General features: G+C 51.7%; 9 protein-coding genes across 9 annotated transcripts; 7 read left to right on the top strand and 2 right to left on the bottom strand.

Moving 5' to 3' along the window:
- Nucleotides 1–792: 792 nt before the first annotated feature.
- Nucleotides 793–2,899, bottom strand: ASPSYDRAFT_142143 (DUF2985 domain-containing protein; the record flags this gene model as incomplete). The annotated part of the gene is made up of 4 exons (XM_040841216.1): nucleotides 793–1,544; nucleotides 1,608–1,682; nucleotides 1,739–2,134; nucleotides 2,221–2,899. 4 exons carry the CDS (start codon nucleotides 2,897–2,899, stop codon nucleotides 793–795), a joined length of 1,902 nt encoding a protein of 633 aa, XP_040708753.1.
- A 772-nt stretch (nucleotides 2,900–3,671) lies between these two features.
- Nucleotides 3,672–4,139, top strand: ASPSYDRAFT_141740 (uncharacterized protein; the record flags this gene model as incomplete). Its single annotated transcript, XM_040841178.1, has 1 exon — nucleotides 3,672–4,139. A coding segment is annotated over one exon (468 nt), but the record flags the coding sequence as incomplete, so codon positions are not given.
- Nucleotides 4,140–4,600: 461 nt separating this feature from the next.
- Nucleotides 4,601–5,369, top strand: ASPSYDRAFT_39729 (uncharacterized protein). The gene is made up of 3 exons (XM_040845955.1): nucleotides 4,601–4,866; nucleotides 4,921–5,202; nucleotides 5,257–5,369. The coding sequence occupies exons 1-3, from the start codon at nucleotides 4,619–4,621 to the stop codon at nucleotides 5,297–5,299; spliced, it is 573 nt and encodes a 190-aa protein (XP_040708751.1). The 5' UTR covers nucleotides 4,601–4,618; the 3' UTR covers nucleotides 5,300–5,369.
- Nucleotides 5,370–5,762: 393 nt separating this feature from the next.
- On the top strand, nucleotides 5,763–7,628 carry ASPSYDRAFT_39728 (RNA recognition motif domain-containing protein). The gene is made up of 4 exons (XM_040845954.1): nucleotides 5,763–6,136; nucleotides 6,347–6,653; nucleotides 6,711–6,938; nucleotides 6,994–7,628. The coding sequence occupies exons 1-4, from the start codon at nucleotides 5,928–5,930 to the stop codon at nucleotides 7,312–7,314; spliced, it is 1,065 nt and encodes a 354-aa protein (XP_040708750.1). The 5' UTR covers nucleotides 5,763–5,927; the 3' UTR covers nucleotides 7,315–7,628.
- Nucleotides 7,629–8,091: 463 nt separating this feature from the next.
- Nucleotides 8,092–9,581, top strand: ASPSYDRAFT_141793 (GTPase-activating protein GCS1; the record flags this gene model as incomplete). Its single annotated transcript, XM_040841187.1, has 4 exons — nucleotides 8,092–8,133; nucleotides 8,236–8,304; nucleotides 8,369–9,106; nucleotides 9,180–9,581. The coding sequence occupies 4 exons, from the start codon at nucleotides 8,092–8,094 to the stop codon at nucleotides 9,579–9,581; spliced, it is 1,251 nt and encodes a 416-aa protein (XP_040708749.1).
- A 418-nt stretch (nucleotides 9,582–9,999) lies between these two features.
- ASPSYDRAFT_39726 (mitochondrial elongation factor MEF2) lies at nucleotides 10,000–13,087 on the bottom strand. Its single transcript, XM_040845953.1, has one exon. The coding sequence runs from the start codon at nucleotides 12,958–12,960 to the stop codon at nucleotides 10,201–10,203; it is 2,760 nt and encodes a 919-aa protein (XP_040708748.1). The 5' UTR covers nucleotides 12,961–13,087; the 3' UTR covers nucleotides 10,000–10,200.
- A 310-nt stretch (nucleotides 13,088–13,397) lies between these two features.
- On the top strand, nucleotides 13,398–15,280 carry ASPSYDRAFT_142356 (retromer subunit VPS17; the record flags this gene model as incomplete). The annotated part of the gene is made up of 3 exons (XM_040841234.1): nucleotides 13,398–13,826; nucleotides 13,888–14,341; nucleotides 14,418–15,280. 3 exons carry the CDS (start codon nucleotides 13,398–13,400, stop codon nucleotides 15,278–15,280), a joined length of 1,746 nt encoding a protein of 581 aa, XP_040708747.1.
- A 582-nt stretch (nucleotides 15,281–15,862) lies between these two features.
- Nucleotides 15,863–17,391, top strand: ASPSYDRAFT_39724 (putative nucleoside-diphosphate-sugar epimerase). The gene is made up of 3 exons (XM_040845952.1): nucleotides 15,863–16,014; nucleotides 16,068–16,273; nucleotides 16,343–17,391. The coding sequence occupies exons 1-3, from the start codon at nucleotides 15,992–15,994 to the stop codon at nucleotides 17,140–17,142; spliced, it is 1,029 nt and encodes a 342-aa protein (XP_040708746.1). The 5' UTR covers nucleotides 15,863–15,991; the 3' UTR covers nucleotides 17,143–17,391.
- Nucleotides 17,392–17,413: 22 nt separating this feature from the next.
- On the top strand, nucleotides 17,414–24,945 carry ASPSYDRAFT_193760 (putative THO complex component (Rlr1); the record flags this gene model as incomplete). Its single annotated transcript, XM_040843677.1, has 3 exons — nucleotides 17,414–17,500; nucleotides 17,595–22,601; nucleotides 22,650–24,945. Exons 2-3 carry the CDS (start codon nucleotides 17,677–17,679, stop codon nucleotides 24,943–24,945), a joined length of 7,221 nt encoding a protein of 2,406 aa, XP_040708745.1. The 5' UTR covers nucleotides 17,414–17,500; nucleotides 17,595–17,676.
- Nucleotides 24,946–25,267: the final 322 nt, after the last annotated feature.

Below are 25,267 nucleotides of genomic sequence, written 5' to 3'. Positions count from 1 at the left end.
TTTACAGAAGCCAATGTTCATCTATGCTTGTGTGTTGTACCACATATCTTAATATAAGTTCCGGCGGAAATTCTTTTCCGCAAAATCACTGTGATGAGCTCTTAGCCGGTCACTTGACACCCAATATTCTTGTTTGCGAGAAGCAGTCTTGGAATCCCTTCTCAGATGGAATTGGTTGACATACAGTGGACAGGAACAGTCAACATCCATTGGCTCATCTCAGATATCATTACTCGCATAGATGGGTCCACTGGCTGCAAATTGTAATTAAGCACCCACTTGCATTAGATTGAGTGCTTACGTCTACTTTTGATCTTATCTAGATTATTTCGAATGCTTTGGTGGGCCTTTTCGTGCTTCCTTTAGGATCTATAACCCCCAACAGTCAATAAAACTATGCACGTGGCTGTGCAATACTCTACTACAAATTTCTGTCAAGTTTGTATATGCAAGATCCAAACACCCGTGTTTCGGTTTGGATTAGATTGAGTATGATAATTAGGGGTAATAAGTATACAGTATCTTGAAGAATAGAAATGAGAACGTTGGTGGTATCAATCACGGCATCATACGCTGACAGATGCTATAGAAAACGAGGGGTAATAATAAAGGGCAAGCGCTCTTCTAACATGGCGGAAACCGGTATACATGAGCCAACATTAGATATCATATAGTATAGTGAAAATCAAAAAAAGGAAAAAAAAAAAAAATCGTGAACATGGAGTTTAAGTCGTAGCTCTTGTGAAAAAGACTTTAAGGCATTGCAACGGCGAGAAAGGTAGAGTCCGATCATCATGTACCCTCATAAACCTGGAGGGCATTCGATGATGAATCTGACATCGACCCATGATGTTCGGCATTGCTCTTCTCTTCTTTCTTTCTTCGCTTCTTTTGCATTTTTTTCATTGCTTCCCTGGTGAGTTGCTGGCGGAACATTCGTTCGACCACGTCCTTTTTGCGCGTCATTCGGTCCCCGATCATGATCAGGATACCTCCTGTGATGTTACACGTGATTGAACAGCAAAGGATGACGGTGGTGAGGGCGAACGGTCGTACATGGTAGCTGATACCCCATGTACAAGCGCCGAGGGCGATCTGAAGAAGTGAATGGCAGTCCAAAATAACCACAATGGCGATGAGAAAACGTTGCGGGAAGGCATGGTGAGTTATGGTTTCGTGAGGTTTATAAAAGGTATGGGACTTCGCAAATTTGGCTTGGTGGTGCTGCAATTTCAGCTGCTGCACACGATTGAGCACGCTGAACTCATGCTCATCCTCTTTGGGGAGTTCTCCAGCTTCGAGATCGGCATCTGCTTGCGCCTCCCCTCGAGACGGCAAGTCATTCTTATCTTTCAAATCTGGGAGCCGGCGCTTTTTGCGAACCCTCCACGTCGTGAAAGTGTAATGTGCGATGAATATCATGTGGTAGGTATCAACTGCACGGAACGGGGCCAGCCCATCACCCATGATGGCGAAGAGAGCCACTAATACATTGTCAATGACGTTGATGATATATGACTGTCGTCCGCCAACGTTGATCCAACCTATACCTCACATTAGCACAATGTATATAAGACGAAGGCGCGTGTGAAGTGTGGAGACAATACCGATAAGAAAGAGTACCCATGCAAGGCCAAAGAGTGTAATGAGAGTCGCGTATAATGTAATCAGAAATCCAAGAGCTGCGTATAAAAATCAGTGAATAGACTCAAGAAAGAAAAGTTTACGGACAACGTACGTTTAGAGACGTATTTACCGAACCCTTTCATCGATCGCTTAAATTTTGAGCGACGCGAATGCAGCATATGTCGCACATGGTCATTCAACTCTTCAATGTCCTGGTATGACCAGCCTGCAAGATTGGTGCCATCTGGTAGTACGGCAAATCGAGGTTCGCCCTCATCCAATACAGAGGAAATGCTAGTAATCCGCCTCTCTAAGGCAGCACCAGGCGCGAGCCCCTTTCTGTCTTCCTTCTCTTCATCTTCTTCGGTAGACGTTGTCTCCTCTCTTTCTAAATCAGAGGGAGGTGAAAGTGTATACGTCTGATTGCGGTTCACAAGGGGACCTAGGTTTGGAACGAACAGCGAGTTCTGGACATTGGTAAGAGTAGTAAGAGCCGAAACTTCCGGGTCTAATATACAGTTAGTATTGTCAAATATGGGGCACAGTTCACGTTTATCGATGGCATGGGTGTGCAGGCCCCCAAGGAACGCTTACCGATGACATCCAAAACGTCCACAAGGTGCGAATCATACTCCCGGGCATCAGTTTCCGGCTGAGGGGAAGGGCCGCCGACAGTTTGAGCTCGGTTCCTGGAGAGCCTATTCAAGGCTGCTTCGCTTGTCCTTCGTAGAAGATTCCTCCGATTACCATCACTCGGCTGCTCGGGCACTGGGGCTGGTCGGACTAGTTCCAAGGTTGGGCGAGCACTGTTAGGGCTCTGAGGCTCCTCCATCACAGTGCGCATGGGCTGCCCAGGCTGGAGGCGCGGTAAAGCAGCCGGACTAGGTGCTGACCACCGTCCTCGACGGGGCTCCGAGCTGCTGCGGCGACGGCCGCCTTCGAAAGCATCACTGGGTTCCTCGGGTTCCTCGGGCGGGTCCCCACTGAGAGCCACAAAGGATGCACGTGAACCATTGTTTCTGAGGTTGAGATTACTCGCACTCGGCGGTGCAGGAGACGAAGATTGGTTGATAAATGAAGGTGGGCGATAAAGGCGAATGGAGGAGCGATTGGAGTGGTTTGAGCGCACAGATGAAGCGCGCGGCCGAGCCGTCGGGGCCCCGGATGACGTCCGATCTTGGGTAGAAGGATTCGCAGCAGAAGCGCGTCGAGGCCGCGGCTGGGGAAGAGCAGGGTGGTCCGGAGACGGGCCTGCCGACTCTATCGGATCCATTGGGACGGGATGGCGATGAAGCAGATGTCGAGAGGCAAGAAGAGGAGAAGGAAAGGGACGCAGCAGGATAAAGAAGCATTTGAATTCATTAGTCACTGGGGCCCATCGGTCCCGCAACAACCCGCCAAGCACCGTGGCGCTCGATGAAAATCTCCATCAAAACCAGTTGAACGAGCCAGAGGGATCGACATGACATCGCCAGTGCATCTGGGGGTCCCGTCGTGGGAGATAACTGGCCGAGAGCTGCAGAGGCCAGCAGCATTCGTTGTCCCCGGAAATGATGAAACATCTTGATTATTGTTTGCTGGCGCCTACGGTCTATTCTTGTCGCCCAGTTCTTTGGGTCGTCTAACGGTTCCTGCCTCAGGCACCCGCCTCTCCACTCCAAAGAGCTGCGTTTGTTCACAGGTACTTCGTTCACTAACTGCCTCTCTTTCTGAGAAGTTTTAACTTTGATTTGTTCTCATTTCAAACTGCTGGAATCATGTGCTTCTTTGTGTTCCCTTGTCAACAACGTCTTCTCAATTCCAGATTGGTCGACTTTGGGACTACACACCGGCATAGTAATTCCGAGGCAACAGCTTGCCCACCAGGTAAACATCCCTGTGTAATGTGATCTTTGTTATCAAGATTACGTCTACTAAATTTGGCTACGCAGCTTTAACAACAGTCCTGCATCAGGAAAGGCTATAAAGACATTGTGATAATGGCAACTAAAGGTCTTCTTTCGCCGTTCCAAGAACGTCGTAAACCTCACAAAACAACCTAAACACACAAAGATGCTACTAGAAGCCGCGAAAGAAATTCTGAAAGCAGCCATGGGAACTCTGTCTTTGAGGCATTCGACAGCTGGGACCCTGCTAGCGTTAACTCAGACAATACTCTGCCAGAAGAAGAATTTCCATACACCAAAGAGTTCTTCTCCGACATGGCGAAAACAATTATCCATTCCTTTCCATTCAGAAGATTTGCGAAACAACATGGTTGCAAAGTTGAAGACGTTTTCCGTGCAATCCGTGCCACGGTCGTTGAACCACTTTCCAAACCGACTTGTGCGAAGGCTGCGAGACACGCAGCTGCCGTTAGGATCGCACATGCGACCAAAGCCACTGAGTCAACAAAGAACAAGTCTAGCACTCCTACGTCTACCTTCAATAAACCACCAAATCTTCGCCGTAATGCGAAGAGGCGCAAGACGATGGCTCCCAGCGAACGACAGCTTGTGGAGCAGGATATCTAAGGCAATTACATCCCTGTGAAACCAAAAAGTAGGGAAACCTTCTTTTTCGTATGAACTGACTATCTGGATATTGCGCAAATGGTGTAACTTCCTTGGAGTGGTGCTGCCATAGATAAATTAATGACATTCATTCCATTCGAGGTGGACATAAGCAAGCTGACGGTGTTTAAACTCAGTGTACCTGCATTTACCCAACCCATGTGTTTCTTCAATTAGGAGTACTATAGGCTAAAGTACTAGCCCGTTCCAACTGGGCTTTCCATTTGTAGGCTCTTTCTATAAGAATCCACTTCTATAAAGCCACTGTTACACTGTTGTGAGATGTAAGTATGATGTCAAGAGATTACTTGAAGCTCACTTAAATCCATCACGACATCCGTGTACAAGAACCTCCCACTTCCAATTTGTTATTGTCTTTTTTGTTTTTTTTTTTTTTTTCGTTGGGAGCTCCCCTACAAGTTGGTTCTAGCAGACTAATAATGCCATCTTCAACATCCTCCCACCCTGACCAGAGGGGCGTCGAACCTCATCCCGCGCCACCCAGGAACATTAACGGGGACGCAGACTATGAACCTCACCCCGAGAATTCCATCTCGATCTCACCAGCCCGGGCAGAAATACAGAGACACATCCTGTCCCTCTACGACGGCAGCGCGTCAAAAGATGACATGGATGTCTATGCCGAACAGGCGGTCTACGATGACCCATTCAGTTACTGCGACACGCGGTATTAATTAGCTCTTACCGTAATTGACAATCTATACTCACGCACTGGATATAGATATAAGATAGCAGGCCAGTGGTATGGCATCCCTAAGTTGTTCGCCAAGTCCGAAACGCTGGGCACGGAAGTCACCACATCAACGGAGGACGAACTTGTGTGGAAGCAGCGCAGGAAGTATACTTTTGCTGGGATCCATGCTTCCAAGACCGCTGATAGTCTAGTAAGTCTTAAGCTTGAGGGTGAAGGCCCGGGCGAGAAGGTGGTATATCACAAAGATATGTGGAATGAGAGAGATTATTCTCATGATGGGCTGGGTGCGTTGATCAAGAAGCTGAATGGGCACGTAATTCACTTGGTTATTTTTTTAATATAGTAAGTGCTAACTGGGTATAGTGACAAGTTGACACACGTCACCAAGCCGCCGGAGTCAGTTTAGCAGCAGGTGAAGACTGAATTATTGAAATACGTGATGTATGGTTCTTTATAAAGTGTGTGCGCAATCCGGACGCTAGAATAAAACAAACTGTTCTATTTATATCTCAATGTTCCTGCAGCATGACCTATTGACATAATACGCAACGGAAATGGACTCCGCAGGCGACTCCAGGGGCCTTGCGGCCGGTGAATGTCGCAATAACAATATTGCAAATGCAGGCTGCCAATGTTGATATGTGGCAGCGTGGCAGCAGTGGGTCTGGGCCTCGAGCGGAGACCCAAGTGAGCTCATCGATGCCTGAGGCTGACGTCCCAAAACAGCTTAGTCACCAGCAAGGATCCAGTTTCCTTTTTCTCGCTCTTTCTCCTTTCTCGCCCGTCGGACCTCATCTTGATCCTTCCTCTCAAGGCAAATCGTTATCGCGTTCTTCCAGATTTCCTGTCAACAACCCCCCCGTATCTAGGGCACCAAGCTACCCTTCCTCCTCCCCCCTCGTAACTTCGATCAACTTCAACCCAAGGGCAGCCAACAAGCTCTCTGAGTCATCCGACACACAACCGGTCATCCTCTCCACCGCCAATCTTCACCCTCCTCGAATCTTTGACCCTTTGTGTCCTCAGCCATCAAGATGTCTACTGCCGTCGACAACACTACCACCGACAACCAGGCCTCCACCGCCCCAACCACTGAGGCCCCCAACGGCACTGCCCCCGCAGCTCAGTCCGCCGCCGATGCTGCTGCTGTCAGTGCTGATGAAGGACGTCGGTTGTACATTGGGAACCTCGCATATGCGACCACTGAGGGGGAGCTCAAGGAGTTTTTCAAGAGCTACACTATGTAAGTCGACTTTGTTATCCCATTTTGTGCGCTGTCTAGCCTCCCATTGTCCTGCCCACTGTTTTAAGGTTCGCCGGAGCTTGGGTTCCCACCATGTTCTGCAATACATACATCCAAGCATGATATCACCAAGAGGAAACTTTGATTGTTAAACTCATGGCTTCTTTCGGTCCTGTTTATGTATTTGAACTAATGTTGATCTGTTCTTAGTGAGAGCGTCTCTATCCCTGTGAACCCTCGCAACAACCGCCCCGTCGGCTATGCTTTCGTGGATCTCGCAACCGCTTCGGAAGCCACTGCCGCTATTGCAGAGCTCTCCGGAAAGGAAATCCTTCAGCGCAAGGTCTCCGTTCAGCTTGCCCGTAAGCCTGAGCCCGCTGAGGCCAAAGCTGAGGGTGCCGTAAGTGGCGGTGAAGGTGCCAGCGGCAACGAAGGCCGCAAGAGGGCGGGAGGACGTACTCGTGGCCGTGGCCGTGGTCGCGGCCGTGTCGGTCGTGGAGCACGCGGAGGTCGCTCGGTATGCCGTGTCCCATCTAGTTAACTGAGCAACTACTAACACATTCGTTCCTCGTAGGCCCAGGGTGCTGAGGGTACTGAAGAGCAGCCCACCACTGCCTCTGGCGAGACTGCTCCTCTGTCTGAGATCACCAACCAAAACGATGCCGCTGCCACCGAGTCTGGCAAGGCCGGCGGCAAGCCCCGTGCCCGTCCCCAGAAGCAGCGTGGACCTCCCGAGGATGGCATTCCTTCCAAGACCAAGGTTATGGTGGCTAACTTACCGTATGATCTGAGCGAGGAGAAGGTATGTGGAAAATGACATGTTTCTTAAGCTTCTGTATATGCTAATCCCCTCTTAGCTGAAGGAAATCTTTGCCGCCTACCAGCCAGTTTCCGCCAAGATTGCTCTTCGCCCTATCCCCCGCTTTATGATCAAGAAGCTCCAGGCCCGCAACGAGCCTCGCAAGGGCCGTGGCTTCGGTTTCGTCACCCTCGGTTCTGAGGAGCAGCAGGAAAAAGCTGTGCAGGAGATGAACGGAAAGGAGATTGAGGGCCGCGAGATTGCTGTCAAGGTCGCCATTGACAGCCCCGGCAAGGAAGATGACGCCCCCGCTGGTGAGACGGCTGAGGAGGGTGCCGAGGCTCCGGCTCAGGAGAACGCTGCTCCTGCTGCCGCTTAAATGACAAGGTCGTTTCTGACCCAAACGAACACGGTTTCTATCCGATGATAGGTATTCGAAAATCACTTTTAAGATATCGAAGTCGGAGGCCGTCCTGCGTATGGGATCTCCGTAGTAAGCGTTGCAAGGACGCATTACTATGCAACGAAGAGCCAAGAAACTTCAAAACAAAAAACAACGAAAAAATTATTGATGAATTCTATTCCTGTCCGGCTCGGTCCTAGGGAATAAAAGTAACGCGAGGATGCACTCTTCTTTTTTTTACATGGGATTATATACGGAATGCCGCCAGGGCTTCGTATAGCGAAGGACCAAATGCCGTAATGTGAGGTGGTTGATGGAACGTGACCTGCTAACGAATCTTGCTCTTCTGTTATATTGTATCTTAGCAACATTTAGTTTATGAGAAGCGCAAGGCTGGCCTTGTTCTAGTCTTGTTCGGAGCTGATCCCTTTGACCGTTAGTTCTGGGTGTAGTCTGTAGATCGCCATGGGGACATATGACGAGAGGCCACTCCACAGCTCTTGGCGCCATCGACTTCTGTCTCCAAGCCCCCGTCTTCTTGCCCAACCTGCCGTTCAATCAATCCTTTTACGCTCGTTTGTTCTGTGCCTTGATTCGCTTGCACATAGGCCTCGGGGCACGATTTGCATATTTCAAACGCGCTCGAAAATATTGCTTTCGACAAGCTGCGCACATAACTTCACAACTTCCTTGGCCTCACGGCGTACTTTCATTACAGACCTCTCGTACCATTTTATACACATCATATACACCATGTCACGAATGTGGGAGGTCGATCCGGAGACGAAGGCAAAGGTATGTTTTTGGCCCAGTTTTGTGGGCGAAATCCCCGACTCTTTTGGGACCTCGCGTTTTCAACCCCTATGGCTAACATTGCTTGCCAATTGTCACCTATAGCTCCATCAATACTCAAAAATCAACGGAAATGACCGATGTTGCGACTGTGGCGCTCCTTCTCCTCAATGGGTGCGTCTTGTCCATTTCACGCGTGTTCCGGTTCACGCTGACGGCTTTAATTTCTCTTTTCTAGGCTTCGCCCAAATTCGGGACTTTCATCTGCCTTAACTGCGCAGGTACCCACCGCGGGCTGGGGGTACACATCTCCTTCGTTCGGTCAATCACCATGGACGCCTTCAAGAACTCCGAGACACATCGCATGGAACTAGGGGGTAACAATCCGTGGAAGGAATTCTTCGACGCACACCCAATCACACAGTCCGAGGGCCGCACATTCGAAGACTCAACAATTAAAGAACGGTATGAGGGCGAGGTCGGCGAGGAATGGAAGGAGAGACTGAGCGCTAGAGTTGAGGGGCGGGAATACGTACCGGGGCAGCGACCACCAAAGCCGGTTGCGAAAAATGCGGTCGATACGGGGAGCTCGCGGTCGAACACGCCCCTTTCTAATACGGGTCCCGCGCGTGGCTCTTCGTCTTCGCCAGCTTTAAAAGAGGGCCCGGGTGGTATTGAGGGTTCGGCAGCGAGTCGCAAAGCGCGCAATGAGGAGTACTTTGCAAGGATGGGTTCGGAGAATGCGACGAGGTCGGACTCGCTTCGTCCATCCGAGGGTGGCAAGTTTACGGGCTTCGGAGGTGGATTGCCTGTCGAGGACTCATCAAAGCAGGGGGGAGATGGTGCACCGGCGTTGAATGATTTCCAAAAAGATCCTATGGCGGCGTTGACGAAGGGGTTCGGGTGGTTCACGACGACTGTCGGGAAGAGCGCAAAGAATATGAATGACTCGTTTATCCAGCCTACAGCAAAGTCGGTAAGTAGAGTACTTCTCCTATTTTCCTATCCGACCTCAAGCCGTGCAAGTAAGCTAATTAAGATACCACCAGTTCGCTGAATCTGACTTCGCCGCCCAAGCCCGCCAACACGCAACCCAATTCGGCCAAAACATCCAAGTCGGCGCCCGCGGTGCGGCAGACTCCTTCAACCGCTTCGTTGAGGGCCCCAGCGACGCCTCCGGTGGCGCGAGACGCGGCCGTGTTGAGCCCGAGCGCAAGGATTTCTGGGATGACTTCGCGTCCCTCGGTGCCCAGGATAGTCACCGCAGGACCGCATCCAAGTCTGGTGCTCTCGGAACGGCGGCAATGAAACCGGGTCCTGGCGCCACATCTTCAGGCACGGCGTCGACATCCGCTGGCTCTGGATCTACTCCTGCGGGTACTGGGCGGGCGTCGCCAACGCCTGGATCAAGGAGAAGCCAGGATGATGGGGGGTGGGATGATAATTGGTGAGTTCAGTTAGCTAGGTAAATAGACTGATGGTTTGGCGAAGAGTACAATTTTGTGTCTTATGTGTATGTATGTGGTAGCGCTGGGTTGTTTGGGGGAGAGCAACGATACATCTAAATGCATGCATTCCTCTCTTTCTTATATATATATATATTCATATATACATTTTCCTCAGGCTGGCTCTAGTTGTCATCGGGGCTGAGGGGATTCTGGGAGCGATGCGATGAGGCTTTATGATGCGAGATAAGGGCTATTTTCTGGTATATACTTTTAGCCACTTGGTATAATATGTGATAGTTCTCAAATCATTTCATGCGGCTGCAATCCCAATTGAGAAGATACAACATGGATGCTCTACTTATGTGATTATGAAAAGTATATGTATATATATATATATATATATATATATATACAAATACCATGGATTTAACGCATATAAGACAAACAATATTCCAGCGGTCATTACCCGCAATAGTAGAAATCACTTGAGACCCGGAAACAACGAACTGCAAAATTAATTATTCCTTGTATCTTGTACATAGTCCCTATATTACAATATATAGTACAATACCTCATCCTACCCACACTACGGAGTACTTGGTCATGTCAAAGATTATTGAGACTAATAACCACCTCTCAACTCCGTCAGCACGGCCTTCTGTCTAGGTGGACTCATCTTTTCAAATCGATCAACGCTCATTATGAAGGTCCCTCGTCCGGCACTCAAGCTCCTTAGGTGCTTGAGATATCCCACCATTTCTTTCAGGGGAACCTTTGCCGTGATAGTGCGAGGTCGATTGACCGAGTCAGAAGCTAATGATGTGTCGACAACGGTGGATGATTGGAATGGGTCGGGTGGTGCGTAGACCTTGCTTGGGTCGATGGGGGGAAGGTCGACATCTAGTTCTTCGTTGGGAGTGGAGAGATTCGTTGAAGTGATGGGGATTTCCTCGTCTAGGGAGATAATGTGGCCGCCGCGCGATGAAGAAATGTCGTGGACAACAGCGCCCAGGCTTGCTTCGTCGATACTGATGATCACGTTCATGAGAGGCTCCATGAGGGATGTTCCTGGGGAAGCTGCGGCGCCAGCAGGATTGGAGAGAAGATTGGAGAGGGCCGTGGAGGTTGCTAGGCGCGCAGCGGCGGAGAGGGACGCAGCTGTGGTGTCGCTGCCAAATATGTGGGTTGCTGGATTGAGGGAGAGAGTGACGCGGGTGCTGTGCATGGGGAAGGTGAATTGGGGACCACGGGCAAGGGCCGCAAGACAGCCGTTTTGAAGTGCCGCGCGGACGGAATCAACGTCCAAGCCTGGTGGGAGGACGGGGCTTTCTTCGATGCCCTTTTTGTTGGTTTCAACCTGTAGCTCTGGGGCAAGGATGACAATTTGGTTGCCGTTTGCCGTTTCGATGGAGAGGGCATCTTCATCTGGGGTTGTGGATGTCTCCGAGTCGAACACATCGACCAGCGCGGCACAGCCGGCTTTGCCCTTGCGACCTGCAATCTCTTTCTCAAATATTTTCGTGACGGGACCAGATGTTCCTAGTGGACATTCGCGATACCCGATTTCGATGGGGCCCATAGATGCCTTGGCTTTGAGGTCGTTGATGAGCCGGTCGCGGGCGATTTCAAGATGAAGCTCTCCCATTCCGCTCAAAAGTGTTTGTCCGGAGTCCTCGTCGATGTTGACATGGAGGCTGGGGTCTTCACGTAGGAGCAATGCCAGTGACTCGTGCATTCTCTTCTCCTCGCTTAGACTGTGTGGTTCGACACTGGCAAAGAAGACAGGTGGTGGAACGTTGATAGGACGTAACTGGAGAGTGTTCAGAGGTTCAGGAGGAGCTGGTTTATTGGTGCTGCAAGCCACGAGGGTATCGCCAGTACGGGCATGCTTGAGGCCAACCACAACCCCGATCTGGCCCTCGGCGATAGAATCAACCTCAACAGCATCATTAGCGTACATTTTGAGCAATCGAGGTGCACGCTCCGAAAGGTTTAAGTTGGTGTTGAATAAAAGGCTGCCTCGGTCCAAGGAACCAGAGTAGACTCGAACGTATACAAGGACTCCTCGCTTCGCATCGTTGACCACCTTGAATGCCAGTCCACAGCCATGCAACTGCTTAATGGCGCTGCGACCGTCGGCTACTATGGCAGATTTCTTCTTTTGCTTGCCCTTTGCCGGTGCCGCTTTTTCCTTCTGTTCCACAAGTAGATCCCCTGACAGTAAGCGCCTCAGGCCGCCTTTGACGCCTCCAATGGCTACTTCTGGATCAGGAGTCTCCTGGGGGCTAGGGAGGAGATCAACAACGCTGTCAAGCAGTGGTTGCACGCCGATATTGCGGAAACTAGCACCTGCAAAAACGGGGATGATTTTCCTCCCCTTTCCCTCCAAGAGACACCGACGTAGGCTATCCAAAACGTCACCGGGAGAAACCGAGAGGTGATCTTCTTCACATTCGAAGAATTTCTCAACAATGGCTTCGTCATGTTCACTCAGCAGCTCGACTAGGGCTACTCGCGCGCGCCGGAGCTCCTGCGCAAGTCTGCTCTCGACATCATCCAACTCCTGAAGGTTGTATCTTTTCACTGTTTTCCCATCACCCCCATCCCACCGCAGTCCTTGAAGATTGATAGCATCAGCAACCCCAACGAAACTTCCGTTGCCTCCTTCAAACCACGGAATTTGGCAAACGGCGGGCCACCCTTTAAGCCGAGAAGCGACTTCTCGTACCGTTCTTCCAAAAGCTGCGCCATCCCTGTCCAATTTGTTCACGTATACAATCCGCGGGATGTTATATGTGCTTGCCTGGTGCCAAACCTGTTCAGTTTGCGCTTCTACACCTGCCACGCCGTCCAAAATACACACTGCACCATCAAGGATGCGCAATGACCGCAAGACCTCAAACGTAAAGTCTGCATGCCCTGGCGTATCAATGAGGTTCAGTAAATGTGGCGACGCAGATCTAGGGACTTGCTGGTCTCGCTGGGGGGCACCGGTACTCTCTCCAGGTGGCCAGTGGAAGGTGATCGCCGCGGACTGGATAGTAATTCCGCGGGCACGTTCTGCAGGTAGGAAATCCGTCACTGTAGAACCTTCATCTACGTCCCCTATCCGCCTTGTCAACCCACTGTAATAGAGCATACGCTCTGTGGTCGTCGTCTTCCCCGCATCAATGTGTGCTATGATGCCGATATTCCGGGTTTGGTCGAGGTCGGGTTGATATAATGGGTTAAACGTGGAGAAGCTCCGTAGGCTAGCATATCTCGATCTTTCGGGGAGCAAAGTAGGCAGTGATCTAAGCGCGTCGCACCTGGCTCGAGAAGGGCCGAAATATCGAGCAGCTCGGCCGGTCCGGCTGCCGCGCAAAAGTAGAGTTGATGCCATGGCACCAGCGATTGTCGGAGGAGGGGGTGAGTAGTGGTTTAGGTGGATTATCGCTGCATTTTTTGCGAGTCTTGTAAGCCGAAATGAAGCTTGAAGAGTCAAGATTGAGGGTGGATGTAGAGAAATGGCGATGGTGGAGGTACTTGTTGGACGCGGAGCTGTGAGCTGCCTGGCCAATCAGGCCTTGCAGGCAGCAACGACGTAACTCCCCCGGTCGCTCTCCATGATCTCCTCTTGTGCATCTCACCACTTCTTCCCTCCGCTCCTACGCCCAGCCTCAATTTCTATTCGCGGGGCCTCACGGTACGTAAAACCGAATTCTAACATTGCGTTTTATTCGGAAATTCCTTGCTGACGACAGCCATCGCTGATGCAGACGTGGCCCTATCCGTGGCATACCTCTTACCTGGTACATCACACACAGACGGGATACAGACATGGATTACTCTAGCATTTCGCAAGACCCCGACCATCCCACCGGCGCCTCCCCTTGGGCTTCGCCTCGAGCTACAGAACCGGCCTATCCTCCATCAAGCACCAGCGATATCCCATCCTCACCGTTACCCCCGCAGCACCAGTCTCCATACGATGCGGACGGAAGCTCGCTGCCTACAGAAGCTGCTGAGTCGAGAACACCTGGTGAAGGGGAAATAGGCTCGCCAAGTTTATCCGAACAAGTGCAGAATACACACATAAGCGAAACCGGTCAATCTGGGGAACAGCAAGCCCGGTCGCAGGTCCCCGCACGGTATCAGGGTGCCAGGCAGAATGCAAGACAACCGGCCCCAGTGTACAAGATCCAGGCAAAGATAACTGGACTGGAAAGAACTGGCAAAAAAGACCCTATTCTTCGGTTTGATGTTCATGTGAGTAGAATTTCCCATGTCACGGCGGCATTGATCTCCGCGTTGCTCACTGCGCCACCAGACCAATATTCCTAAATTTAGAACTACGCAATATCGCGATGTTAGGCGAACCCATGCCGAGTTTGTCAAGCTTGCTGAGCATCTTATGTCGGCTAATCCGGAAGCACTTGTTCCTGCCGTACCCCCGCCTCTGACACCCGCCGGAGCAGGGACCGATGAGGACGAATTTCGCGTGAAGGCGTCCGTGCAGCGATGGCTGAACTGTATTTTGACCAACGATGCACTTATTCAGGATGACGAGATTGTCTTGTTTGTCGAAAGCGATTTCGGTTACAGTCCCGTTGTGCGCATGAAGCAGCCGGCAACAGGTGTTCGAAGAAAGTATCTGAAGCAGTTCGCACCACCCCCTGATGATACGCCAGAGCTCCAGAATGCCCGCCCTGTCGTTAAGATGTTTTACCTTGGAAGCATGGATTCGGGTCATAAAGTTGATCGTATAGTCAGGGCTCGGCGAGGTACGTTGTAGTCCTTACACACACACTTCATTGATTATGTTCTAATTATGGTACCTTCTTTTCTTTCCCGCAAAAGGCCTGGGTCTTGCAGAGTCAGAATTTGGTGTGAAAATTGGGCAGATGCATGTCCAGGAGACACATCCCGGCCTTTCCAATGCTTATCGCAAGTTAGGGAAGGTCATCCAAGCCGTTGGAGATTACCACGCAGTTCAGGCAACTGCGGAGGCAACGACTCTTGGGGAACCGCTCAGTTATCATTCATCCGACGCATTTATTGTCAAAGAGACCCTCACTAACCGCCATATCCTCCTTCGAGAACTCCTTCAGGCTCAGCAGGCGACTCGCAGTAAGCGCGCAGCGGCCGATAGACTGAAGGTTAGCTCATCTGTTCGCCCGGACAAGGTAGACGAAGCCATAAATGCGCTTGATGAGGCCCAGAACCAAGAGGACTATCTCACCAAAAAGACCCAAAGAGTGACCTCCCACCTTTTGACGGAGAAGCGCCGCTGGGTTGAACGGACATCCAATGATGTATGGTTGAGCCTGCGGGAATACACGCTGCGACAAATTGAGACTGAGCGCAGAACACTTGCCACCCTGGAGAGTGTACGGCCTGATATTCGTGCAATCGACGCATCTGGTGGCCTTAGCCGCCTGGGACGTGAAAGCCACCCCGCTGTGCGACGCGCAAACCTCGCCTCCAGTCAAGGTCCCAGGGGGGACGCATGGAGTGGGGTTCCACGTCGTACTGATAGTGCTGGACGTAGCCTAAGCGGCAGTTTTGTGGCCCCCGCTCCCGAAGAAGAGGAAGAGGCGAATGGCCAAGGAGTCAAGGGACGTTTACGCTCACCTAGTGGTGTCAGTTCTATTGTTGAAGACGATGACGACAGGCTTGACGCCCGAAATGCCGCTAGCAGACTAGCTGGCAGCACCTTTTGATTGCCCTTAGCATGTTTTATTTTTTTGCCTTTGTAAATTATGAGTGTGCTTTCTCGAAGAGATTCCCCTCGACAATGGTTTCCGGGCTGGCGTTCTTCTAACGCCGCAAGCGAACGTGTGCCGGAGTATCACTGCTCCCATGTACCTAGTGCTTTCGCCTATTGACTTTGAAGCGAGCTTTTTCGTAATCTTCCATCCGACTTCTACTGATGGCAATTTCATGATAGTCCGAAGAGTTTTGAGGTCGATCAGGGAATGTTGCGCCGGGCCCAACCTGCATAAGTGGGGAGCTATCGAACGACGGGAACGACCTTTCAGCCCCGGCTCGATCAGATCAGATAGACTTTTTATTTTCTCGATTCTTAGGATACCCCGGGGGCTATGGAGCCATGTTCCAACTATATCTTCTTATTATTATTAGAAAAACGGCGACCCAGACATGTATTGGTTGTCGCATGCTTGGTGTTTATGTATTGTTCCACCATGTTCGCCAACCCCACACCCCACTCTTCAGTCTTCCCACTCTTTGATTTCAAAGCACCCAATGAATGATGCAATACCAAAGCTCCAAGCTTCTTATACAGACCATCTGCCGCCGTCATCCATTCCACATTCGCATTGGTTTTTTTTTCCGTTCTACACGCCTCACGGCTACTGACATTGTTACGTAACCCAGATTGTCACTGATCTTCAATTTATTAACATTTCGCCATGGCGCCTCTAAAGATATTTCTGTTGGTAACCTGGCCCGCAAACAAGTCTTTCAGTTCACTGATTGCTTCAACAGTACTGGAGCAACTGGATACATCGGCGGTGATGTGTTCTATGCAGTATCCCAAGCCCACCCCGACTGGCAGATTTCTGTCCTCGTCCGCAACAAAGACAAGGCGGCTAAGCTGTCTGGCGAATACCCTAGCGCGAGAGTTGTCCTGGGAGATTTGGACTCTTCCGCTGTAATTGAGGAGGAGACCAAGAACGCAGATATTGTATTCCGTGCGTCTATAGCCCGTTTAACTACCATTCATCCCACTTGAACATGAATTGCTCACAATAGTTCTTCAGACTGCGCTGATTGTGATCATGTTGCATCTGCCGTTGCTATCGCCAAAGGTGCAGCCTACCACACTGCTGAAAAGCCCCTGTGGTTGATCCACACATCGGGAACCGGTATCCTGACCGTGGAGGACTTCCGTACAAACACATGGGGATTTGAAAGAGTCAAGCAGCATGATGACTGGGAAGGCGTCGACGAATTGTTGAACCTCCCTGAAGACTCTCTACACCGAAACGTGGACAAGATCATCATCGAGGCTGGCCAACGCTCACCCGACAGTGTCAAGGTGGCCATCGTGTGCCCTCCTACGATTTACGGCCCGGGCCGTGGACCCGGAAACCAGAAGAGTGTCCAGGCATACTGGCTTACTGCTGCCGTCCTCAAGAGAAAGAAAGGTTTCCTGGTTGGTGAAGGAAAGAACATTTGGCATCAGATCCACGTCCAGGATTTGGGCGACCTTTACCGCCTGTTGGGGGATGCGGCTGCTGCTGGGGGCGGCAAGGCTACCTGGAATGACAAGGGGTATTACTTGGCTGAGAACGGTGCCTTCGTCTGGGGAGATGTTCAAAGAGCTGTTGCTAAGACAGCCTATGAGAAGAAACTCATCCCCTCGGCCGAGGTTGAGCCCATCAGTGATGCGCAGGTCAGGGAGCTGAACGAGTTTGGGCTCTATGCTTGGGGAAGCAGCTCAAGGGGCTGGTCATATCGCGGAAAGAAGCTCCTGGGTTGGTCGCCTCGTAGGCCTAGTTTGCTGGGGCTCATTCCATCGATTGTCGAGATTGAAGCCAAGGACCTAGGGTTGGCCTGAGGGATTTTGCACAGGTGTATTGGGCAATCATTGCTAAGGAGACTGCTATAAACAGATTGTAACCAGAAGAACGATGGAAAGAAGATTGATCGATTCTACTAGTACGTAGTATCCTGTTGTGGAGTTTGCAGTACGTAGTTGGGGGGCCGCCGGAAACCAGCTAGCGTTAAGGTGTCCAGATAGCCGCGCTAGGCGATTTAATCGCGCCAAGCGGAACCTTCTTTATTAGCGCGCTTCCCAGGTGCTGTCAGGATTATTACGTCTGGTCCTTGCCAGCCAATTCCCGACATTTTCCCAGGCGTCGCGGCTTTTGCATCCCGCATGATATCTACCTAGGTATCAATTTCCACTTCTGCAGGTAACTCTTTCCCACGACCGCAAATTTTCGGTCCGATTTCACGCGTTTGCCCTCTTTGCCCGCCCGCCAGTAGAGCTAATGTTCTTTACGCTAGGACATAGGATCGCCCAATGACTTGCAGTCTGTCGGAAACACACCGGTTCTCTACCTGACCATTAGCTTTGTAAGAAGCTGTCATGGCTCCAGGTGCCGGAGGCAAGAGGAAGAAAGTTGAGAGGTCATGGTCCTCTGACTCGAACAACGACGGTCAACGGCCTTCGCCCCATCGCCCCGGGAATCTCAACATGGCGCAACACAATCACGGCTCGCAGTCTCCTCAGTCTCGTGAATTTTCAGACGGACGCGGACGACTACGTAGACAACCGAGCCGCGGTGGACGGCAGAACTCTGGCCGCGGATCGAGTAACGATGGTCAAAATTTTACAGGTGGTCGGAAGGACGGTGCAATGTCTCCTCCGGAGCCTGTTGGTAAAGATGCGTCGGATCAAGGCAAAGCGAACGGAACAACACCGGGCCCAGCTCAGGCTCAGTCCTCCCAGTCTCCTGCGCCCGGCCCGGCCCCGGCGCAGTCGCCACAGCAGCCGTCGCAATCTCAGTCTCAAACCCAGCCAACTCCAACACCACAATCGCATATGTCGCCGGCTATCCCAGCGCAACCTCAACCTCCAAAGAAGCCGTTGCCGCCGTACCAATATGAATATATCACCGACGATACGAAGGAAAATTGGACGGCAAGTGGGAGACAGACAATTGTTGAGAGCGGGATGCAGGCAAGAAATGATCAGGACGTTGTGCTGCTAACATCTATCTACCAAGAACTCATTCGGTGCGCGCTTGATGAAAGGTTGCCGGCTGAAGAAGCTGGGGCAACTATTAAAGATATCATTGGAGAACAGGTCGCTACTGATGATGTTGACATGGATACCCAGGAGCAGTCACCCTCCTCTCTTGATACTCGCGCCCTTTTCCTTGACACGTTGTCGATTGTGACCGACTTCGATACCGGCCATTATGCCCTGAAACCTCTAGTATTTTCAACCGGAATTAGCCCTGCGCTAATGCGCCTCCAACTCGAAACACCCCTCCTTCAGTCTCTCGGCCTTGTCCGTGATACGTTCGCGCGCATGGGTATCCGGAAACAGACCAATCTTCTTTACCGACAATCAAACTATAACTTGTTACGTGAGGAATCGGAAGGATACTCCAAGCTTTTAACCGAGCTCTTCACTACGAGCAACAATGAACCGCCTACTAGCGAGGTTGTCGAGGATACATTTGAAAGGGTCAAAGCGATGATTGGTGCTTTCGATATGGATGTTGGTCGTGTTCTGGACGTGACTCTGGATGTCTTTGCCGCCGTACTGGTCAAGCAATATCGTTTCTTTGTGAAGCTCCTACGAGCAAGCTCCTGGTGGCCCAAAGAGGAGGGGCACGTCAGTGATACGAAGGCGCGCGAATCTGGTCTCCCAAATTGGGCCCTACCAGGGTCGCCTGGGTGGCAGACCACCGATGAAGAACGTGCGGCAGCTGCAGAGGCAAATTCCCAACGAGACCGTGAATTCTGGGCTCGAGTTCGGGAAGTCAAGATACGAGCTTTCTTTGAGATAGACCGGAGGCCCGTCTCAGAAGCAGAGCTCAAGAAATTACTACCGGAGTCTAATAATTTAACTCCCGAGGAGGCTGATATCCGCAGATGGATTCAAGAAACAGGTACGATGCCACCTAAGGGAAGCCGAGTAGCGGCACAGCTTCTTGGTTTCAAACTCCGTTTCTACTCCTCTTCAGCCCGAGCAAAGTCAGATGTTCTGCCAGATAACCTCATTTATCTCGCGGCCCTATTGATCAAAGTTGGCTTCATCTCTCTGCGTGATCTATACCCTCACCTATGGCGACCTGACGATACGATGGACGTTTTGAAGGAGGAGAAGTTGAAGGAAAAGGCGGAGAGGGAGAGAGCAGCGCGGCCTGGGGGTGGAGTCAATGCTCTTATGGCTGCCGGGGCGCTCTCAGATGACACACTACCTATTCCACGTCTTCGCGAGTCGGAGGCTCGATCATCGACTCCAGGAAAAGACCAAGAGGCCGAGAAATCTGCTGCGAAAGCGGAGGAGAACGAATTGCCGGAGCCCTCAGACCAAAAGGTTCTTCTGTTGAAAAGTCTACTTGCGATTGGTGCCATCCCCGAATCTCTCTTCATTTTGAGCAAATTTCCCTGGCTCATGGATGTCTACCCTGAGCTTCCTGAGTTTATTCACCGGATCCTCCATCACTGTCTGGGCAAGGTCTACGCTTCCGTGCGCCCGCTACCACCGATCGACGAGCTTCGAGAACAGAAGCAAATACCGAGTCATGATCAGTCGGGTGTACCGAAGGGTCAAATCAGACTAACACCGGCGCCAGCCAGACGGGTGCTGCGATGGGCGCAGCTTGACAAAGAAGACACGAACGATGGAACAGATTACAGGTTCTACTGGGATGATTGGTCGGACAATGTTCCAATCTGCCAGTCTGTTGACGACGTATTCGCCCTCTGCGAGTCTTTCCTAAACCTCTCCGGTCATAAGATTGGGCAAGATCCTAGCCTTTTGACAAAGTTGGCAAGAATCGGCAAGGACAGTCTTGTTAAGGATGATTCTGCTGACAATAGGACTCGCTGGCTAGACCTCTGCAAACGATTATTGGTCCCTGCGCTCAGTCTTACCAAAGAGAATCCCGGTGTGGTCAATGAAGTCTTCGATCTTATTAGCTTCTTTCCCAGGGATACTCGGTACAACATGTATGCCGAGTGGTATTTTGGTCAAACTTCTCGGCTTCCCGACATCCAGTCCGCTTTTGATCAAGCTCGAGCAGAAACGAAGGACGTTCTAAAGAGACTGAGCAAGACGAATATACGTCCAATGGCTCGGGCATTGGCGAAGATCGCCTTCGCCAATCCTGGCATTGTGATAAATGTCGCTATCAGTCAAATTGAGTCGTATGAGAACCTTATCGAAGTTGTCGTGGAGTGTGCTCGTTATTTCACCTATCTCGGTTACGATATCCTTACCTGGGCCCTCATCAGTTCCCTCGGTCAAAAGGGCCGAAGTCGGGTCCAGGATGGCGGTCTTCTGACTAGCCGATGGCTCAATGCCTTGGCCACCTTTGCTGGCAGAACATTCAAACGATATTCAGTCATGGACCCGACTCCTGTGCTACAATACGTCGTCGAGCAACTTCGCCAAAACAACTCTACGGACCTCATTATCTTGGAGCAGATGATTAGCTCCATGGCTGGAATCATTACCGATACGAACTTCAATGATTCTCAGATCCAGGCAATGGCTGGTGGTGAGGTCCTACAATCGCAAACCATACTCCAATTATTGGATAAACGGCATGAGTCCAAGACCACTTCGAAACGACTTATTAAATCGCTCACTTCTTCGAAGCTCGCTGGCCAGCTCCTAATCGCTATCTCTCAGGAACGTCTTACCTGTATCTTCAAAGAATCAGAGACATCGTCTGAGCTTAAGTTACTTGGTAATGTATTCGATGAGATCCACCGGATACTAGCGCAGTATTTGGATCTTCTTCGCAGCAATTTATCAGTCGTAGACTTCGATTCGTTTGTCCCCGATGTTGCATCTCTCATCAGGGATTTCGGTATCCAGCCAGAAATCGCCTTCTGGATCCGACGTGCAAGCGTTGCTCAAAGGCTTATTGATCTCGATAAGGAATCACAGGATGCAGCGAACGCAGTCAAAAAGGAGAGCCAGGATAAGGATGTCCCTGCTTTGAAAGCAGAAGTGGAAAAAATCGAAGGAACGGATGTCGGCGGGACGGAGACCCCGGAAGTCGGTCTTTCAGGAGAGGGCGAAATGGAGGTTGATAAGGAACAACCTTCTCAAGACACTGAGACGAACCTAGAGGAGAAGCTCTCAGTTTTGCCTGGCTCGCCCGAATCCGCACCTCCAAACCCTGTCATGCAGGATCTTCAGGATCAAATCAAGTCTGTGTTACCCCAGGAGGCCTGGGGTACCGTTGGCCTACCATTTTATGCCACTTTCTGGCAGCTCTCGGTCTACGACGTGCATATTCCTCAGAAGTCATACGAAGAAGAGATTGAACGATTGAAGAAGAAGGTCATCGCAATTGGCAACGACAGATCGGATATTAGCCTCGCCGGAACACAGAGGAAAGAGAGGGACAAAAAGCAAGTCACTCAACTTCAGGATCGAATCTTGGAAGAAAATAAAGCGCATCTTGTGGCATATGGCCAAACGAGGTCCAAGTTACAAAAAGAAAAGGAGAACTGGTTCGTTGGTATGCGGGGGAAGGCGGACTCCCTTCATATTGCTCTGCTGGAGCAATGTTTTCTGCCTCGCCTTATGTTGTCCCCTATTGATGCGTTTTACTGTTTTAAAATGCTGAAGTTCCTCCACACCACTGGTGCACCCAATTTCCGTACTGTCGGTCTGCTCGATCAGTTATTCCGGGAACATAGGCTCACTGCCCTGATTTTCCTATCTACGTCGAGGGAGGCTGATAATCTCGGCCGCTTCTTGAACGAGGTTCTCCGTGACCTTGGACGCTGGCACGCTGACCGAAATGTTTACGAGAAGGAGGCGTTTGGAACGAAAAAAGATCTCCCCGGATTTGCCATGAGTGTTGATCCCGAGGGCAAGCCTACAAACTTCCTTGACTATGAAGACTTCCGTCGACTGCTCTACAAATGGCACCGGCTCATTTCTTCCGCGCTGAAGAATTGCCTGAACGGTGGCGAATACATGCACATTCGGAATGCTATCAGTGTGTTGAAGGCTATCGTCCAGAACTTCCCGGCTGTCAATTGGATCGGCCGAGATATGCACACCGCTGTGAACAACCTGAGTCAGAATGATGAGCGGGACGATGTCAAGATTCCCGCTGCCTCTTTGATTGGTGACCTCAACCGCCGAGAAAAGAAGTGGATGCTGCCGCAGGCCTTCATGATTAGCAACCAGCCAATTCCTAAAGGGAGTCAAACTGACAAAGCTGGAAAAGGAACTGGCTCTCGGCCTCAGTCCACTACTCCGACTCCCTTCAACGCCGCGGCACCAGAGTTCAAGCCCGGTTCCGCTGAGTAAGTTGATGAGACATACATTCTCTACATATCGGATGCTAACTGTAGCAACAGATCAAAGGGTGCCACGAAGACAGAGGGCTCAACAAGGCAAGAGGTGGAGGATGGAGAGATTGAGGATGCAAAAATGGCTGATGCCTCGAAAGATGGCACGGAAACCCAACAGCCATCACAGAAGCCAGCTGAAACCGAATTGCAAGACCTAGACCAAGCAGCTAGCCAATCGTCCGCTACGGAAGGACGTCCAACGAGTGGTCATGATACAGCGTCTAAGGAAACCACGAATGACCAAAGCCGTAGAGGCGACACTCAGTCGCGACCCTCTCCCGGTCCTCCCCAAGCAACCCCCAAAGGTCCAGAGCAGCGAAGACAAGCGAACCTTCCAAAGCTACCCGACTCAGACCGAACACCAAGCGGGAGCCAATCGTCACGTTCTCAACAGCATGCACCGTCTCATCCTTACCGAGATGATAGGAGGCTGCCACCGCGGCCAGATCTTCTAGATGACCGACGGGATCGTCAGCCAGACTACGGCCGGGGTGGTCGTATGCCCGGGGACCACGGTTATGGTCGCTCTTTTGAACCACCTATGAGTGACAGTCGAGGCTTTGGACGTTTGGATAGGGATTTCCCCTCTAGACCGCCCCCAGAGGAGCCTTTCCGTGGGCCTCCGTACCGGGACGGACCTGACAGGTCTGGTCGCCTTCGCCCTCCAGATGCTCGTGACAATCTTCCTGGGGCCCCTGGCCCAAGACCCGGCCCTCAAACACATCCTGATCGTGCGGATCTTATCCATGATGGCCCGGATCGTCCAGGAGACGGGTATCGCCGTGGAGAAAGGGACGACCGGCGATCTTTGCCAAACAGGCCCGCGTCCCCTCCAAAGTTAGATCTCCCTAATCGCCCAGAGCGGTTTCCTGATAACCGCAAACCTCCTGGTCATATTCAGCCGTCGCCCCGCGGCGAAGATTTGCCAAGGGGCCCTCGCAGTGATCGGTTGCCGCGACCTCCTATGGAAGGCCCTGACTCACGCGATTCAGGTCACGGGGCCGACGTTCCTCTAGGACGATCACGGCAAAATGATCTAATGTCAGATATCCCCTCTGGACCAAGAAGCAGGACGGCTTCTGGCCGTGGCCCTCGCAACCCTCCTGCATCGGGCCCGCCTAGCAGTGGCCCTGCAGACCGGCCGACACCAACAGGCCCTGGACGCCAAGGAATGAGAAACGAGCAACCACACGTCGATACCTCATCTCCTACAGGTGAAAAGCTGGAAGCAAGTGGGATTCATCCTGACCGGCTCAAAGCCTTGCAATCTCAAACTCCAGACAATCCGCGGTCCAACCCGCCTGGGCAACCCACTGTTGTTCCTCCTTCAGGACCTCGTGGCGGGACAGGGGGATCATCGCCCATAAGCCGTGGACCACCAGCTGGGCCGGGCTTTGGCGGCGAGCGCGGACGGGGTGACAAACGATTTGCCGGTATAAACAACATGCTCCAGCAGACCGGAGGCCCTCCAGATCGTGGACCTGGTCCAACTATTCGGGGTCGGGGGGCAAATCGCCCACCTGGTAGCGCTCGGCCTCCATCACCGCCTCCTCCTGGTGGAGACGAAGGCTCCCGCTCCGGGTTGTCAACCCCGAACAGGCCTGACCTTCTTCCGGGAAGGGCTTCTGGTCATCCTGAAGACGATGGGCACCCGCGAAATCGACTAAGCACCAGCGCTCGTAACGAGCCTACGGAAGATGTTAATCCTGATGGTCGCCGATCACAACGCTACTCAGAACGGGACAATGAAAGGGAGCGGGATCGACGCGGAGGCGAAGATGATGGGTCACGGGGGGTTAGTCGGCGCGAAGAAGGGCGTGATCGTAACCGTGAGCGAAGTCGAAGGAGTGATGCGCCTACTGGGGCCCCTCGAGAAGAGCGGTATGAATCTCGTGAAGCGTCTCGCCGCGGACTTGGCTCACGTGAAGACAATAGACGGCGACGTGATCGTGATGGTGGCGCCGATGCGTCGCAAGAACATGAAGGACGTCTCCGCCCTCCGTCATCGCACGGCGGACAACCCCCTCCGCCGCCGCCTCCGCCGCCGCCTCCCGCTGGGCCAGACGAGGAACGACGCTGGGGTAGTGGCGGGCGAGAGCCACGAGACCGCGATCGCGACCGGAATCGTGACCGCCCTCCGCGCGAACGGAACTATGCTCGCGAGAGCGGCGGTGGAAGCGGACCTCATCGCAAGCGAGGACGCCCAGGAGACGAAGGCGGGCCTAATGATGGGAGCAACCGAAGCGGTGGACGCGGTGCAGGAGGCGAAAACAAGCGCGCTCGGCGAGGGGCTTGATCTATTGAAGGCTTACGACACTTTTCTCTTTGTTCTCCTTTGTTATTTCCTTCCATCTGATTTTCTTGGTGATATCATATAAGCATTGTCAGCGGTGTTAAATCATTCCACTCCGCCATTTATGTGTCTGGGCTTTCTCGTTGCATGGAACCGACCTGTATTTTTCTTTCCATTGTGTTATATCTCATCTTCGATGTACTTTTGCTGCGACAGGCAGTGAAGGTCATGAGTATCATTGTGTGTATTCACTAGATATTGGCCCAGATAGTACTACTAGATCTGCTTCAAATTAAACACGCAAGACTCGAATGTTCTCTATCCG

Source organism: Aspergillus sydowii (assembly GCF_001890705.1).
Source record: "Aspergillus sydowii CBS 593.65 unplaced genomic scaffold ASPSYscaffold_1, whole genome shotgun sequence".
In the NCBI taxonomy this organism is placed as follows: domain Eukaryota; kingdom Fungi; phylum Ascomycota; class Eurotiomycetes; order Eurotiales; family Aspergillaceae; genus Aspergillus; species Aspergillus sydowii.
The sequence above is the reverse complement of the archived record's forward strand: the minus strand, read 5'-3'. Positions and strand labels throughout refer to the sequence as shown.

Coding starts and splice junctions, on each gene's coding strand:
- ASPSYDRAFT_39728 (XM_040845954.1), top strand. CDS start 5,928: ATGTCTACTGCCGTCGACAACACTACCACCGACAACCAGGCCTCCACC. Junction 6,654..6,710: donor GAGCACGCGGAGGTCGCTCG/GTATGCCGTGTC, acceptor CGTTCCTCGTAG/GCCCAGGGTGCTGAGGGTAC. Junction 6,939..6,993: donor ATGATCTGAGCGAGGAGAAG/GTATGTGGAAAA, acceptor ATCCCCTCTTAG/CTGAAGGAAATCTTTGCCGC.
- ASPSYDRAFT_39729 (XM_040845955.1), top strand. CDS start 4,619: ATGCCATCTTCAACATCCTCCCACCCTGACCAGAGGGGCGTCGAACCT. Junction 4,867..4,920: donor TTCAGTTACTGCGACACGCG/GTATTAATTAGC, acceptor CACTGGATATAG/ATATAAGATAGCAGGCCAGT. Junction 5,203..5,256: donor TTGATCAAGAAGCTGAATGG/GCACGTAATTCA, acceptor AACTGGGTATAG/TGACAAGTTGACACACGTCA.
- ASPSYDRAFT_39726 (XM_040845953.1), bottom strand. CDS start 12,960: ATGGCATCAACTCTACTTTTGCGCGGCAGCCGGACCGGCCGAGCTGCT.
- ASPSYDRAFT_39724 (XM_040845952.1), top strand. CDS start 15,992: ATGGCGCCTCTAAAGATATTTCT. Junction 16,015..16,067: donor GCGCCTCTAAAGATATTTCT/GTTGGTAACCTG, acceptor TTGCTTCAACAG/TACTGGAGCAACTGGATACA. Junction 16,274..16,342: donor GAACGCAGATATTGTATTCC/GTGCGTCTATAG, acceptor ATAGTTCTTCAG/ACTGCGCTGATTGTGATCAT.